Source organism: Meleagris gallopavo, chromosome 7 (assembly GCF_905368555.1).
Source record: "Meleagris gallopavo chromosome 7, MGAL_WU_HG_1.1, whole genome shotgun sequence".
NCBI lineage: Eukaryota > Metazoa > Chordata > Aves > Galliformes > Phasianidae > Meleagris > Meleagris gallopavo.
This window is the reverse complement of record NC_139410.1, coordinates 33,056,018-33,068,635: the sequence shown is the minus strand read 5'-3', so window position 1 is coordinate 33,068,635 and position 12,618 is coordinate 33,056,018. Positions and strand designations below refer to the sequence as shown.

The 12,618-nt window shown below is 48.3% G+C and overlaps 2 protein-coding genes across 9 annotated transcripts in view; one reads left to right on the top strand and one right to left on the bottom strand.

Annotated features, from left to right (window-relative positions):
• Positions 1 to 8,384: 8,384 nt before the first annotated feature.
• Positions 8,385 to 12,112, bottom strand: LOC146544022 (uncharacterized). 8 transcript variants are annotated; one of them, XR_014884294.1, is made up of 5 exons: positions 12,021 to 12,080; positions 9,720 to 9,894; positions 9,177 to 9,313; positions 8,558 to 8,698; positions 8,385 to 8,453 (listed from the first exon to the last, which is right to left on the bottom strand). XR_014884294.1 is itself a non-coding variant. In XM_085227750.1 (4 exons), exons 1-4 carry the CDS (start codon positions 9,790 to 9,792, stop codon positions 8,433 to 8,435), a joined length of 372 nt encoding a protein of 123 aa, XP_085083876.1. In that variant the 5' UTR covers positions 9,793 to 11,181; the 3' UTR covers positions 8,385 to 8,432. The 8 variants fall into 8 exon arrangements, 2 of the variants coding, with proteins under 2 accessions (XP_085083876.1, XP_085083875.1); XR_014884298.1 differs by having other exon boundaries at positions 9,801 to 9,894; positions 12,021 to 12,076; XR_014884296.1 differs by lacking the exon at positions 9,720 to 9,894 and having other exon boundaries at positions 12,021 to 12,112.
• Positions 11,180 to 12,618, top strand: part of ZEB2 (zinc finger E-box binding homeobox 2) — a 105,392-nt gene continuing 103,953 nt past the window's right edge. Inside the window, exon 1 of the mRNA XM_085227748.1 lies at positions 11,180 to 11,317. Within this exon, the coding sequence (XP_085083874.1) occupies positions 11,245 to 11,317 (73 nt within the window). The 5' untranslated portion in view covers positions 11,180 to 11,244. The remainder of the gene's footprint in view (positions 11,318 to 12,618) is intronic.

Here is a 12,618-nt window from a genome sequence, read left to right as displayed (position 1 = left end):
TTGTGGTAGGTGAACCCACTGGGCAAGCACCAAATGCTATTGCCATATTCTGCATTGCTCATTTCTGCACACATTTCCAACCTGTCAGAACTGGGCAAAGAAATACAGTCAATATAGTCAATTTTGATTTTTATATATCTATCTATATATATACATGCATTTTTAGAGGATTTCAGGTTGAAAGTTGCTTGTCAGAATTTGAGAAGGGAGCAGCAGTTGTTCTGACGCTGCGGTTTTCACATCCCTGTCAGAGATTTGAAGCAGGATAGCTGATGTCTGTTAAAAAAGGATGGCGAGGTTTTAAAATAGTTTGGTTGCTGCATGGAGCAAATTTTAAGCAATGTAGTAAGAAGTGTTGGTAGGAGCGTACGTGTACCTAGCACTGCATTTGAGGGGAAATGACTTATTCAAATATAGGTATCTCTAATGCGACACCGACCTGGGGAACTCGAAACCAAATGACCCAGAGGACAATCAAGACATTTCCTGAGAACAAAAAATGCAAACTGCAAATTCAAATGCAAACTGGAGAGGAAGGGAAGACCGATAGAAAACTTCTGTGGTAGTAAAAATAAGCTCTCCTGTTTTTGACAGCTCTAATAATCCAGAGCTTAAGATTTGGGCTTGGAAAAGGGCCAGTTGGCCAAGCTTCCATCCGTTAGATGAGCTGGAGGTGATGCTGATGGTCAGGGAGAAGCAAGCAGAAGAGCTGGCAAGTCCAGTGCCAGCCCTGACAGAGGACGTGACTGCTGGGTCATGTGTACATCTGCAGGTCAGGTTAGCAGTGTCACTGGAAAATGCAGAAATTTTCCCAATATCAAGCAATTCCATAAACATTAACTTCCTTAGCAGGATCAAATTGGGATTCAATTGGGATTTTCTCAACGTTTTTGTCACCCTTGTGTTTGTGTAGATTTTAAATAAACAGATAACCTCCTGAAGTCACAGAGAGAAGGAGATACTTTCCCCAGAGCGGTGATAAGAGCTGTTTGGGTAGTCAAGTTGACATGGAAACTTTTAGATGGCCAACAAAACGTCAGCTTTGCACATGGATTCCCTGCCAGTTTATTCACCTCATTTCATCTAGCTAAGTCAGTAGGAAAAAGAGAGAAATGATGGGGAGAAATAAATTCAGTCTGGTTGCAAAATAGGTAGAACAGGGGCTACTTCATATTCACCATTTAGCCTGCATAAAATAAAATAAATAAAATCTGCATTTCCAATATAAATAAATCTGCCAAAGTTGTCCATCATCCTCACTAAGGCAAAATCCAAGGGGTTTTGGCCAACTCAGTGCTGGATACTTTCACTTCAGTACTGCTGCTGCTGATGCCCAAGGGAAGGAGAACACAGGAGGACCCCACAGGGACCCCACATCTCAGGAATGTTTGCTTTTCTTGTGCTTGTAGATGCAAAATCTGTAAGTTAAACCCTAATTCCCACCTCGTCCCTTGGCAGAGGACTCTCTGCAGGTCCTGGCACTGGCCTCAGAGCTGAGCCCTCCGTGCTGCAAGGCATTTACCGTTCTGCTTTTACAAACTCAAAGCCCTCAGCAATAAAAAAAAAAAAAAAAGAAAAGAAAAAGGAAAAAAAAAAAAATCTGTTATCAGCGAGTGTATGCAACTGTTAAACATCCTATTCATCCAACTTCTGCCTGTTCTGAGAACTACATTTCACGGTTTCTTTATACAGTCTCTGTCTGTCAGATATTGCCCACTAGATTACCATAGTCTATATAATATACTTTCACCATAAAAAAATATATATATACATATTTCTTGGTCAATTTTTTTTACTACCCACTGTGAATGAGAAAAGGGATTTGAAGTTTTTATTTTAATTTTTCATTTCACATGCACTATCTCCCCAATATAAATGGCACTAAGCAAATTTAAACACCACCATGCATTGCATTCCAGTACTTGTGCCTCTATTCCAGTGTAATTTCTTTAATCTCCTTTTCTTTAATCTTTAATAGTGCTGCATCCATTTGAGGTGTTTCCAGAGCATCTATTGCTGCAGTTCTTAAGTACAACAACAAGAGCCTAGCCCACGCGCAGAATATCTGGGATCCCTGTACGCCTAAATGTGCCACTAAATACAAGTTCTTGAAAGATTTCATTTCTTAATAAATCTAATTCAGAGCTGACATAAGTGAAGGCAGTTCCTAGTGAAACCCTGTGGGTGCCAGGCTGCCAGTATGGCTGCTGTAATTAACCAGGGCTCTAAGGCAGAGGAGCAGAGGCTACTCCTTGAATTTCTTGTTTTGCTTTCTTTCTTTTATATACCTTTCTGGTTACAGTTTTGTCCAGCTGCCCCTTCCTCCTTTCTGTTCCCCATGTGGCTGAGCTGTGCTTGCACCAACTGAACTGAGTGGGTTGCATAACAGGCACTGTCTCTTGCACCTATCTGCTGACCAGTTTGCAACTGCTCTGCCACTTGTGTTCTTGCTCAGTGAGCTGGGGGTTGAGGATTACTATTTCGACGTATTAAAACACAGCAAGCAAATGCTGGGAGGACACTTGAAACAGCAGAAGGGAATATGAAAAGTTCTTGATATTTTAAGCACCTCAAAATGAAACAACTTTTGGTCTTCTCACTTTGTGTCATGTAAGCAAGAGAGGCATGCTGCTTGTCTGAGATATTTCTTTATGGTTTCCTAGGTTAACCCTGCACAATTGTAAGCAGTGTATGGGTATTTCTGGAGGTTTTACCACTGTATTTAAGAAAATGGGGCCTAAATGTACTTACATCCGAAAGTTATGCAGTCTTATTAATGCATATATGCCATGCATGGATTATTAATAGCTTCATAACTAGACACAAACTTACGTTCCAATAAACATACTTTTACAACTGGAAAGAAAAAAAAAAAAAAAGTTTTACATTAGGATGTTACTTACTTCATGTCTTTGTCCTGGGAGAATGCAACTAAAGAAACCACATTTAAAATCAGACATTAGATATGCAAATATGTGTTCAGATCAGAGATAGGAAAATTATTCAAATGATTAATTATTCATCATAAAAATGTCAATTAATAATTCTGAAGCATAATAGGCATCTTTCTAATGCATCTTTATTTTTCAAGCTTAAATACTGTTGAATCTGTGTTCAATTGCATTCTAACAAGTTTTTAAAAATTCAACAAAGTAAATAACCAACTGTAAACAAAAGTGAGCAGCGAATTTTAATAACTGACAACTGAGCCAAGAAATGTGCCCAAAGTTCAGCGTCGATCCAGGAGGGGAAAGGGTGAGTAGGGTGAGCATCCTCACCCCCCCACCCGCTCCCTCCTCACTGCCCAATGTGAGAAGCAGCTCAGGTCCCAGACATGCTGTTACCCCAGCCCAGAAGCAGAGATGTGTGTTGTAGACAGGAGCTGAGCAGCTCCAGGCCATCAGGAGTGACTTTATAAATGACAAAATTAACAAAAACATATGAGAGAGATTCACTTTTAACATGCAGGGACTCGCACGAGATTAAATATTACAGTGATCTGCTTGTTAGAAATGCCCAGGGATAGATAAATTAAAGCCAGACAATCTTTTCCCTTGCTTTTGGCTCGCATCCTATCCCTACATGGGTTTTCCACAGAGGAACTTGAAAACTTTGGGAATGTTGATTCAAAAGGTTTCTTCCCAAATACCTCATCAGCAGGGGGGGGAGAAGGGGGAAAGAGTCATTCCCTGACCCTTCCTCTCCTCTGTATCCTCTCCTCCATGTGGAAATGGGGGAAAAAAAAAAAAAAAAAAGAAAAAAAAAAAAGGTTTTGCTCTTTAAATCTTAATTCTCAGGGACACCTGTAAGGGGGAAAATCATCCACCAGCACCTTGGGGCCACACAGGGCATTCGCCGTACGGGAAAATAATTCCATGCCTGCCCTACCCACAGGTGGCTGCAGAAAATAATCTCCCCTGTTGGTTTTTGGTCATTTTCATTAAAGAAGAAAAAAAAAAAAAAAAGTAAAATATACTTATTTCCCAAAGTGAGGGCAGCTCCTACAGCAGGGAGCTGTGCATGAAGGCAGCCAGCCCCCCCGAGGCCCTGGTTCCCCCGGCACGGTGCCTGCAGCCCTGCTGTGGGAAAGATGCTGTCCCCCTACCTCCTGTCTTTTCCTTCTCCCCAAGGATGTGACAGCATGAGTGAGAAAACGTGCTCCTCGCTGTGTGTCTTTGTGCTTTGCTGGAGAAGAAAGGAGCAAATCCAAATAAATAAAGCTGCAGGTTGTCCCCTCACCAAGCCTCCAGGGCCTGCGCAGGCCTTGATGGCCGCAATAGGCCTAAGCCACACATCCCCCTTTGGAGGCTTCTCCTCGCCCTGTGCTTGGGGTCTCTCCTCCTGCCCAACACTTTGTCACATCAGGTACCCCATACAGGCACTCAGGGGTCACCTCTATGTGTGATGGTGACGTGGGCAAAGAAAGGCTCCTGAGGATGAGGAGGAAGCATCGCCCATCGTAGCGTGGCTGGGACATGCTCCCCTTTCTGTGGGAAAACGTGAGGAAAAAGGGAAAAACTCACGCCCGGGGAATTGCCCTTAAAACTGTCCCTTTGCCACAGGACTGGGTGTCTTACACAGAGAGACAGCTGTGGGCTGTGTGGATATATTGAGGCTTTTGTTTTTAAGTGGATGGACTTGGAGAGGGTCACATCTTTTAAGCTGGAAAAGGAGTGAGGCAGAAGCTGTGAAGGGGAATGCTGAACACACTGAGAACGGGAAGAGGCTGGGAGCTGGGCTGCCAGCACCACCCCAATTGAGGCAGAGCTATAGGTTGTCATTATTTCCATATCCTCAAGGAGCTGCACTCCCATTATTAGTTCAGTGCAGGGCAGGAAATCATCGCCTGGATTAAGGTTAAAGTCCATCTCAGAAGGGCTTAGCTAATTGCTAAATGCTTATGTCCAGTGCCCAAAAATTTAAATAAAATAACACTCCCATAGATCATGTTAAAATAGCATTGATAAGGTAAGGTGTTGTGCCCCCCTCCTCTCCACCCCCCCCTTCCCTGCAAAGCTTGGGCCGTTTGTCACTCAGATGCAGCCCTGCTGGGATGTATGGGAGCTGTGAGATTGAGGGCTGGAGAACAGGCTGCAAAAATTACAAATAGGGATTATCTGCCAATGCCAACATGTTCCTTAAAGCCCGTGAGCATCATCGCATGGGCTGAGGGATGCTTTTTCAGTGTAGCTGCAGATATATGTTTTAATGACGATACGTCGATGGCACTCCCTCTCGTTGCAGGTTAGGCTACAGCTTCTCATAATCTGCCGCTCATCCTCCCATTTTGTAATCTGGAAATGTATGAATAATATGTAAAGCATTTGTAATGGGATTAATTTATTTTGAGAGCTTGCTTTTGTGTGTGTGTGTGTTTGTTTTTGTTTTTCTTATATAAAACATGGTTAAGAGGAAATTGGGCAAGCCGGTAATTAGCATTCACTTTTTTCTTTTTCTTTCTTTTTATCATATGCATCTAAATTCAGTTTAGCTCTTTAAGGAATTGCCAGACTGCCCTTGATTTATAGGCAGTGTCTTCTGGATCTGAGAGGACCTAATTCAAATTAATAATACTTGAATCTGATTTCAGGATATTTGCACTGTGCTATATATTTCATTAAGAGATCACTTTGTGTATGTGTGTGTGCATATATCTACAGGTACATTTGGGCACGGACAAGTGATGAAACCTGCAAGAAAATAACGGTGCCATTTACTGAATACGGCAACAGAACTTTTAACAGAGCTAAAATAACTCAGACCAAGGGGGAAAAAAAAATGTTGATAATGATAACAATAAAGTAAAAACCCTCTTCCCACCCCTGCACAGCTGCGGGACTCGGAGGTAGGAGCCGGGCTGGCTTCGAGCCGCTGTTTCCCGCATCCTCATCCCATGGTGCGGGGCCGGCAGGGGCTGCCCGCGCAAATCGGGCGCAAATCGGGCGCAGGCAAAGAGCAAGCTGCGCGCTCCCCCGCCTGCCGCGCACGGACCTGCGCCCGGGGGGACGCACTGAGCGGGATTTGTGGCTGTTTCCCTTCAAAGCCCCTCCGGCTGTGGGCTCTCTGTGCCTGCGGTGTCCCCTCCAGCTCCTCCCCGGTGCGCTTCCTCTCCCCTTTCCCCCAAATCCTCTCCCTCTTCCCCAGATCTGGAGCACACGAGGACACCGGCTCCTGCCTGCAGCTCGCAGGGCAGGTTTTATTAACAGATGAAAAATTGCCATTACGTTTTTGTGGGAGCGATGAGCTGTAAAGACACGTTAGGGGGTTCGGGGGATCCCTTCCTTCCCTCGCAGTATTTAATCATCAGAAAGGTGTTCTCTGATCGGGACCATTTTTGAGTGCAATTGCAAGTGACTAGTGCTCGCGTTGCAGCTCTTGCTGTAGGCACACATTCAATGCACAGTTCAAGAGCAGTTTATCTTAGCTTAATGTAAGTAAAAGAATAGTGTCGGATCAGTGTACCATTTGTTTCAGTTTTCTCGAGGAGGGGAATAAAAAAAAAAAGAAAAAGAAAAAAAAGAAAGAAAAAAAAAAGAAGAAGAAGAAGAAGTGCTATAATAGATTTAACTCTGTCACAGCAGGGAATTGTTCCGCAGCTCCCTAATGCAGCCCTTTGGGCGGCTGCACGGTTACCTTCAGAAAAGATCACACGGGTGCTCGAGATGCGAAGTTTATCTTCGCACCGAGATGGTTTCGAGCTCTTTTGGAGGCAGGAAGGGCCGTGGGTTGCGCTGGGAGCCGGGCAGGGCGGCTCGAGCTGCGCCGTATCAGCTCCAATGCAGATAAGCGCTCAGCATCCCCAGCTCGGCTGCCTTGACTTACTTCTGTATTAGTTCTCAATTACGTGCAGTGTAAACCAGCTTTTTGATTAACAAAACAGCAGAGCATTGGTTAAGAACACTTAAACTTAAAAAAAAAAAATAAAAAAAAATCCCCTTGGGAAGCGGGCTCTGAATTGGTTAATAATGTGCAGTACTTGCTAAATTGCTGACTTCCAGATGTGGAAAATATCTTTCTTGTTTAGGACCTACGTAACCTGATTGGATTACGACAGAAGCGTCACATTGGAAGGCTTTTGAGTGATGATTTAATTAACCATACAGTAGAAAGCTGTATTTGCCAGGAAACCCCTTCCATATTTGCATAACCAATCCCTTCAGTGCAAAGGTGGAGTCTGGGCTTTTTCTTTTTTTTTTTTTTTCTTTTTTTTTCTCTCCCCCCCCCCCCCCCCCCCCCCTTCATCCCCCCTCCTCTCCTTGATGCGATTTGATTTTAATTTTCATACTTTTCCAAAGGTGACAAAGTTGTAACCCGGGGAAGTTCGGCTCTGCGGGCCGGGCAAGGCAGGGGCAGGAAGAACCCACCGATCCCTATCTGTGAACAGCACAGAGACACTGTAAGAGCTCAGCACGTTCGGGTGTGTTTTGGCTTTTTTTTTTTTCTTTTCTTTTTTTCTTTTTTTTTTTTCTTTTTTTTTCCATCAGATTTAGCTGACTGTTCAAATAACCTGGATGAGTGCTGAAATGAAAGAGGGGGAAAAAAAAAAAAAATGCCCCAAAAGAAACGCGTGAGGATAAAAATAAAACGGCACCCAAACGAGCAGGAGTCAGCTCGGAGCTTGTTCGCAGTGCCCGCACTGAGTTTAGTTTCTAGGCGTTATGTTAGGGTAAGTTTTGCCCACCGCAAACAACCCCAGCTCCGAGGGGGCCGGGTTCAGGATGCGGCCCAGAGCTGGGAATCCCGCTATGGTGGGGAGGGGAAGGGGGAAAGGGGGGGGGGGACGGGATCCGGCGGGGATCCCGTTATGGGGGGGGCGGGATCCGGCGGGATCCTGCCAGGGGGGCGGGGGAGCCGGCAGGCAGCACGCCTGGGGGCGGGGGATCCCGTCTGCGGGGGGGGTGGAGGGGGGGGGGGGGTGAGGGCTGAACCCGGGAGGGGGGGGGGGGGGGGGGGGAGGAGGAGAAAAGAGGCAATGGGGTGTGGGGTGGGGGGAGTGGGGGGCAGATATTGAGGAGCAGAGGGTGTGCGCACCCCTCTCCCCTCCCCTCCCCCCCCCTCCAGCCCTGTTGGGGGGGGTAGAAGATGCAAAGAAGGGGCAAAAGCTGCAGCCCCCAGGGGTAAAACTGCAGCAGAAAGGGAAGGAGGGGGGGGGGGGGGGTCCGGGCTGCGGCCCGCGGGGAAGGAGAGCTGTGGGGCCGGGGGGGTCCGCGGAGCGGCGCGGAGCGGAGCGGGGCGGGGGGCGGGAGCGGGGCGGGGGGCGGGCGGGAGGAGGTGGAATTGCATTTCTGCCGCTAAAGCGTTCGCGGAGACTTCAAGGTATAATCTATCCCAGATCCTTTCCCAGAGAGAAACTTGGCGATCACGTTTCCACATGATGCTCACGTTTGGTGCTCTTCAATTATCCCTCCCCACAAAGATAGGTGGCGTGTGTTTCAGGGTCTCTCCTCTCGCTCCTACAGAAAAGAAAAAGAAAAAAATGTCATTAGAAGAGGCGTAACACGTCAGTCCGTCCCCAGGTTTGTGTTTCCTGGAGTGGCAGAAAGAGATCAGTCCTAACCTGCCCAGCAGGAATAACGGTCCTTCCGACAACTCTTTGCGAGGCTTTTACAATTTCTCCAGGAGCTGCATCTCCCTTCACCTTTTCTCCTCCACTTCGCGGCTTCTTCATGCTTTTTCTTCTCACCATTTCTGGCCAAAACTACAAACAAGACTTCGCAGGTAGGTTCAGAATTTAATTCCATTTTCCTTCTTTTTTAATATTTTTTTTTCCCTCCCCTTTTTTTTTTTTTTTTTTTTTTTCCTTCACACCACCTCAAGCTCCAGCGGGCTCATTTAATTTCGGCATTATTTTTATTTTTATTTTTTATTTTCAGCCTTTTGCTTTCTTTCTGGCTTCTTCCTATTTGGGGCGAAATATTCCCTTTTTCCACCCAAACCCGAAGGCGTTCGGGTGCAGCTCCAAAGAAGGACGAGCGGGTTTGGGGTTCGGGGCTGAGCCCCCCCGCCCCATTACCTGTCAGCCAGGTACAGGAGGTGCCTTTTGCACATCAGCTCCAAAAGTTTGAGTGCCAGGAAGGAGCATCGCCCTCCTGCATTCAAATGTCTCCATTTCTCTGCCTCTCCTTGGGCAGCCTTTGCTCTTTTATTCGTGGCTTAGCCCCAAAGTTGCTGTATACCTGTTCGTGCTGCAACCCGGCCGGGCGAGGATGTGTTTCCCCAAACAGAAAGTTTGCTGTTTTGTCTGCTTGCTCGCTTTCATTTCTTTCTTTTATTTCGCGGAGCTGGGTGAAGTAGCACCTTAGTTTCTGGGATCCTAAAGCAAGAAGTGAAAGTAGTGACTGGAACTTAAAAGTCGTTTATCAAAAAGCGTAAAAAAAAAAAAAAAAAGAAAATAAATAGAAATAAAATGCGAGGCACTCCTCTGGGAAGGAAAGTGTTGTCGAGATGTGCGGGTTTCAAATTATGGACAACTTTTGGGGACAGGCTGAGGAGCAGGAGAGGTAGTGAAATGCATTTAAAACAATTCAACCCTGCTCGTTTTGCATGCAAACGCCAATTGCCGAGGCAGGCTCGGAGCCCGCTCGGTCCCTGTCCTCTCACTGCTGCAGCTCTGCACGGGGATGCCAACATTGCCCCTCCAGCAGCGGGGTTAGCAGCAAATACTAAAGTTTGGAGCACATTTCTCAGCCTCATCCATTCACAGGGTGATTTCTCCTTACCCAGGCGGAATCCTTCGCATAGAGCGTGAGGAACCACGCTGACCCCGCACGGGCACTCTATGGAGATCGCCATCCCTTTACCTGCTCGGGACACGAGGGTTTGGGGATCGCAGAGGGTTGGGAAGAGTTGAGGCAAGGAGGAAGGAGCAGCAGCAACACGCTGCTCAGCTCAGCCCTGCTGGGAAGAGTCAGCAGAGTGAAAAGACACGAGGGGGGGGGGGGGGAGAAATTAGAAATAAAAATAATAATAATTAAAGGAAAAAGAAAACACTTGGCTGGAAGGAAAAAAAAAAAAGCGTTCAGTCAAGGAATTATTAAAAAAATAATAATAATGTAAAAGTCCCGGTGTTGGGGAAGACAATAGATGAGAAGGCGAGAGGGGATCCTGCTCAGGAGAGCAAGGGTTAATTGCCCTTGTTTTACAGTTTGCATCTGTTACATCTTTTATAGCCCCTGTTTAAACTAATCCTCGAGTCAAAGCATCTTTAAAGCTACAGCATCTTCTGCGGGGCGGACCGAGCCTCGGCAGCGGGATGGCAGAACCAAATGCCGCTGTGACAGATAGGGCTCAGCACGCAACTCTGGGTCCCAAAGTTTACAAGTTAAAAAAAAAAAAGAAAAAGAAAAAGAAAAGAAAGAAAACAACACCGCGAGCTGAAAACTCTGACAGCGGTGGTTTTGATTTCTGTTTCTTTTCTGAGGGTGGGGAGGGGGTGGGGGGGGGAGAGAGAAAAATGTCACTCTGAAGCTTTGTTTAAGCGAGGGGCAGGGGAAACCCTGAATATTGTCAAAGTGACTAAAAAGGTGACAGAGGTTTATAATTACACTGCTAGGGGGAGGGGAGCTCGGCGCTGCGCTCTGCCCCAGAAGGACGGGGAGAGCCATGTTTCCCTCGCTCCTATCACTTCGCCGGAGTGCACTTGGAGAGAAAAAAATAACAGGAGCAGCGGCAGGAGGGGAGAGGGATAGCGAGCAAGTTCTAATGTCACATTAAAGTACTTTTCGGAGGAAGCGGTCCGCCTAGCATTGAGTCAAGCAGCCTACTGTAAAAGCCGCGCATTCCCTCATACGGTCATGAGTTATGACTCACTGGAGATGTAATTCTTGTCTCCCTCCGATCTGCCTTGCTGGTGCAACACACGCACACGCATCCCCGCGCGCACCCCCCCCCCAGCAGCGCACACACACACACACACACACACACACACACACACAAACACGCGCACGGAGCGCGCAGCGCGCACCGCGATCCCTAAAGCGGGCGCGGAGCGGAGCCGCCCGGCTGGGAGAGAGGGGGGGGAACGCGCAGCTCCGTGTCCCACCTCCCCCAGCACGGCAAAGCGTCGCCGTGTGCGTGGATGGGTTCTTTTTCGGGTGCAAATTCGGGTCCCCGTTGGCGCCCTGCGTTTAAATGGGATATACCAATGCCCACATTGTCGCTGTGTTTGGTTGTTACATAGAGTCTGCGTGCTGCTGAATCAGGGAGTCGAGTCCATGCGAACTGCCATCTGATCCACTCTTATCAATGAAGCAGCAGATCATGGCGGATGGCCCCAGGTGTAAGAGGCGAAAACAAGCCAACCCCCGGAGGAAAAACGGTAAGCGGCCCCCCCCGAGCAAACTTTTTTTTTCCCGGCCGGCGGCGGGGGGAGGCCGGCGCTCGGCGCGCTGCTGCGGCTCCGGCCCCGCGCGGAGCGTCCCGCGGAAGCTGCGCGGCCCGCGGAGAGGCTGCGGGGCCGGAGGCTGAGAGGGGAGAGCGAGGAGAGGGGTGGGGGGAGCGCGGAACGGAGCGGAGCTGCCCGCGGCGCCGCGCCCCAAACTTTGTCGCGCGGGTGCGGAACGCGGCGGAGGAGCGCGGCCGGGAGGAGGAGGCCCGCGGGGCCGGGAGCGATCGGGGCCGTGCGACGGAGGGTGCGGAGCGGGGGGCGGGGGGCGGCCGGGCAGCTGCCGGCCATGGGAAAAAGCGGCAGCGTGAGAATCCCGAGGCACCGAGTTAGCGCCTCTCTGCTTCTTTTTTTTTTTCTTTCTTTCTTTCTTTTTCTTTTTCTTTTTCGTTTTTTTTTAATTATTGTTAGAGACTCGAAAATGAAACTTCCTCCACCCTAATAATTAATAGCCCCCTCGAGCTGAGTGCCCGGGGTTACCCTCTCCCCGCACTCCGCGGCCGCGCAGGGCCGGACTCAGCGGGACGCGCTGCCCCGTTCTCCTTCCCTTTTGGGTCTCCCTCGGTCCGAACCCCCCGATCCTTCCTATTCCTCCCCCCCCATCCCGGCCGTACCCCCCGGCCCCTCTCCCACCAACTTTTCTCCTTCCGAGGAGGCACTGCTGAACCTGAACCCGTTCGCTCCGATCTCAGCGACTTCGCCCCGAGTGCGGAGGTGGGGGCGGGGGGGGGGGGGGGGGGCAGAGAAGGGGGGGGGCAACAACAACAACAACAACAACCCCAATACAAAGACAAGAGAATGTTGATTAGAAACAAATGATCCTTTCCCCCCCCCTTCCCCTCGCCTTCCCTTCCCTCTCTCGAGGTTGCGAGTGTGTGTGCGTGTGTGTGTGTGTGTGTGTGTCTTTTTCTTGTTGTGGTGGAGGCGTCGAGCCATATGGGGGAGTGATAGAGGAATTTTAGTCAGAAACTGTTCGCTGTGTTACACTGGCTTTTCCCTTTGTGTTGTCTTTGATCTATTTGCTTGGCTTAGTATTACAAAAAAAAAAAAAAAAAAAAAAAAAAAAGAGAAGCCAACTAAAATAATATATTCCGAGCGGCTTCCCAAGGATCCGCTCCCTGTTATCTTTTTTTAAAGTCTCCCCCCTCCGCCGCCACCCTTTCCTCTCGTGTCTGTCATTATTTAAGGTGGTCCTCGCAGAGGAGACCTCCCCTTCCCCTCATCTCTGGGTAATT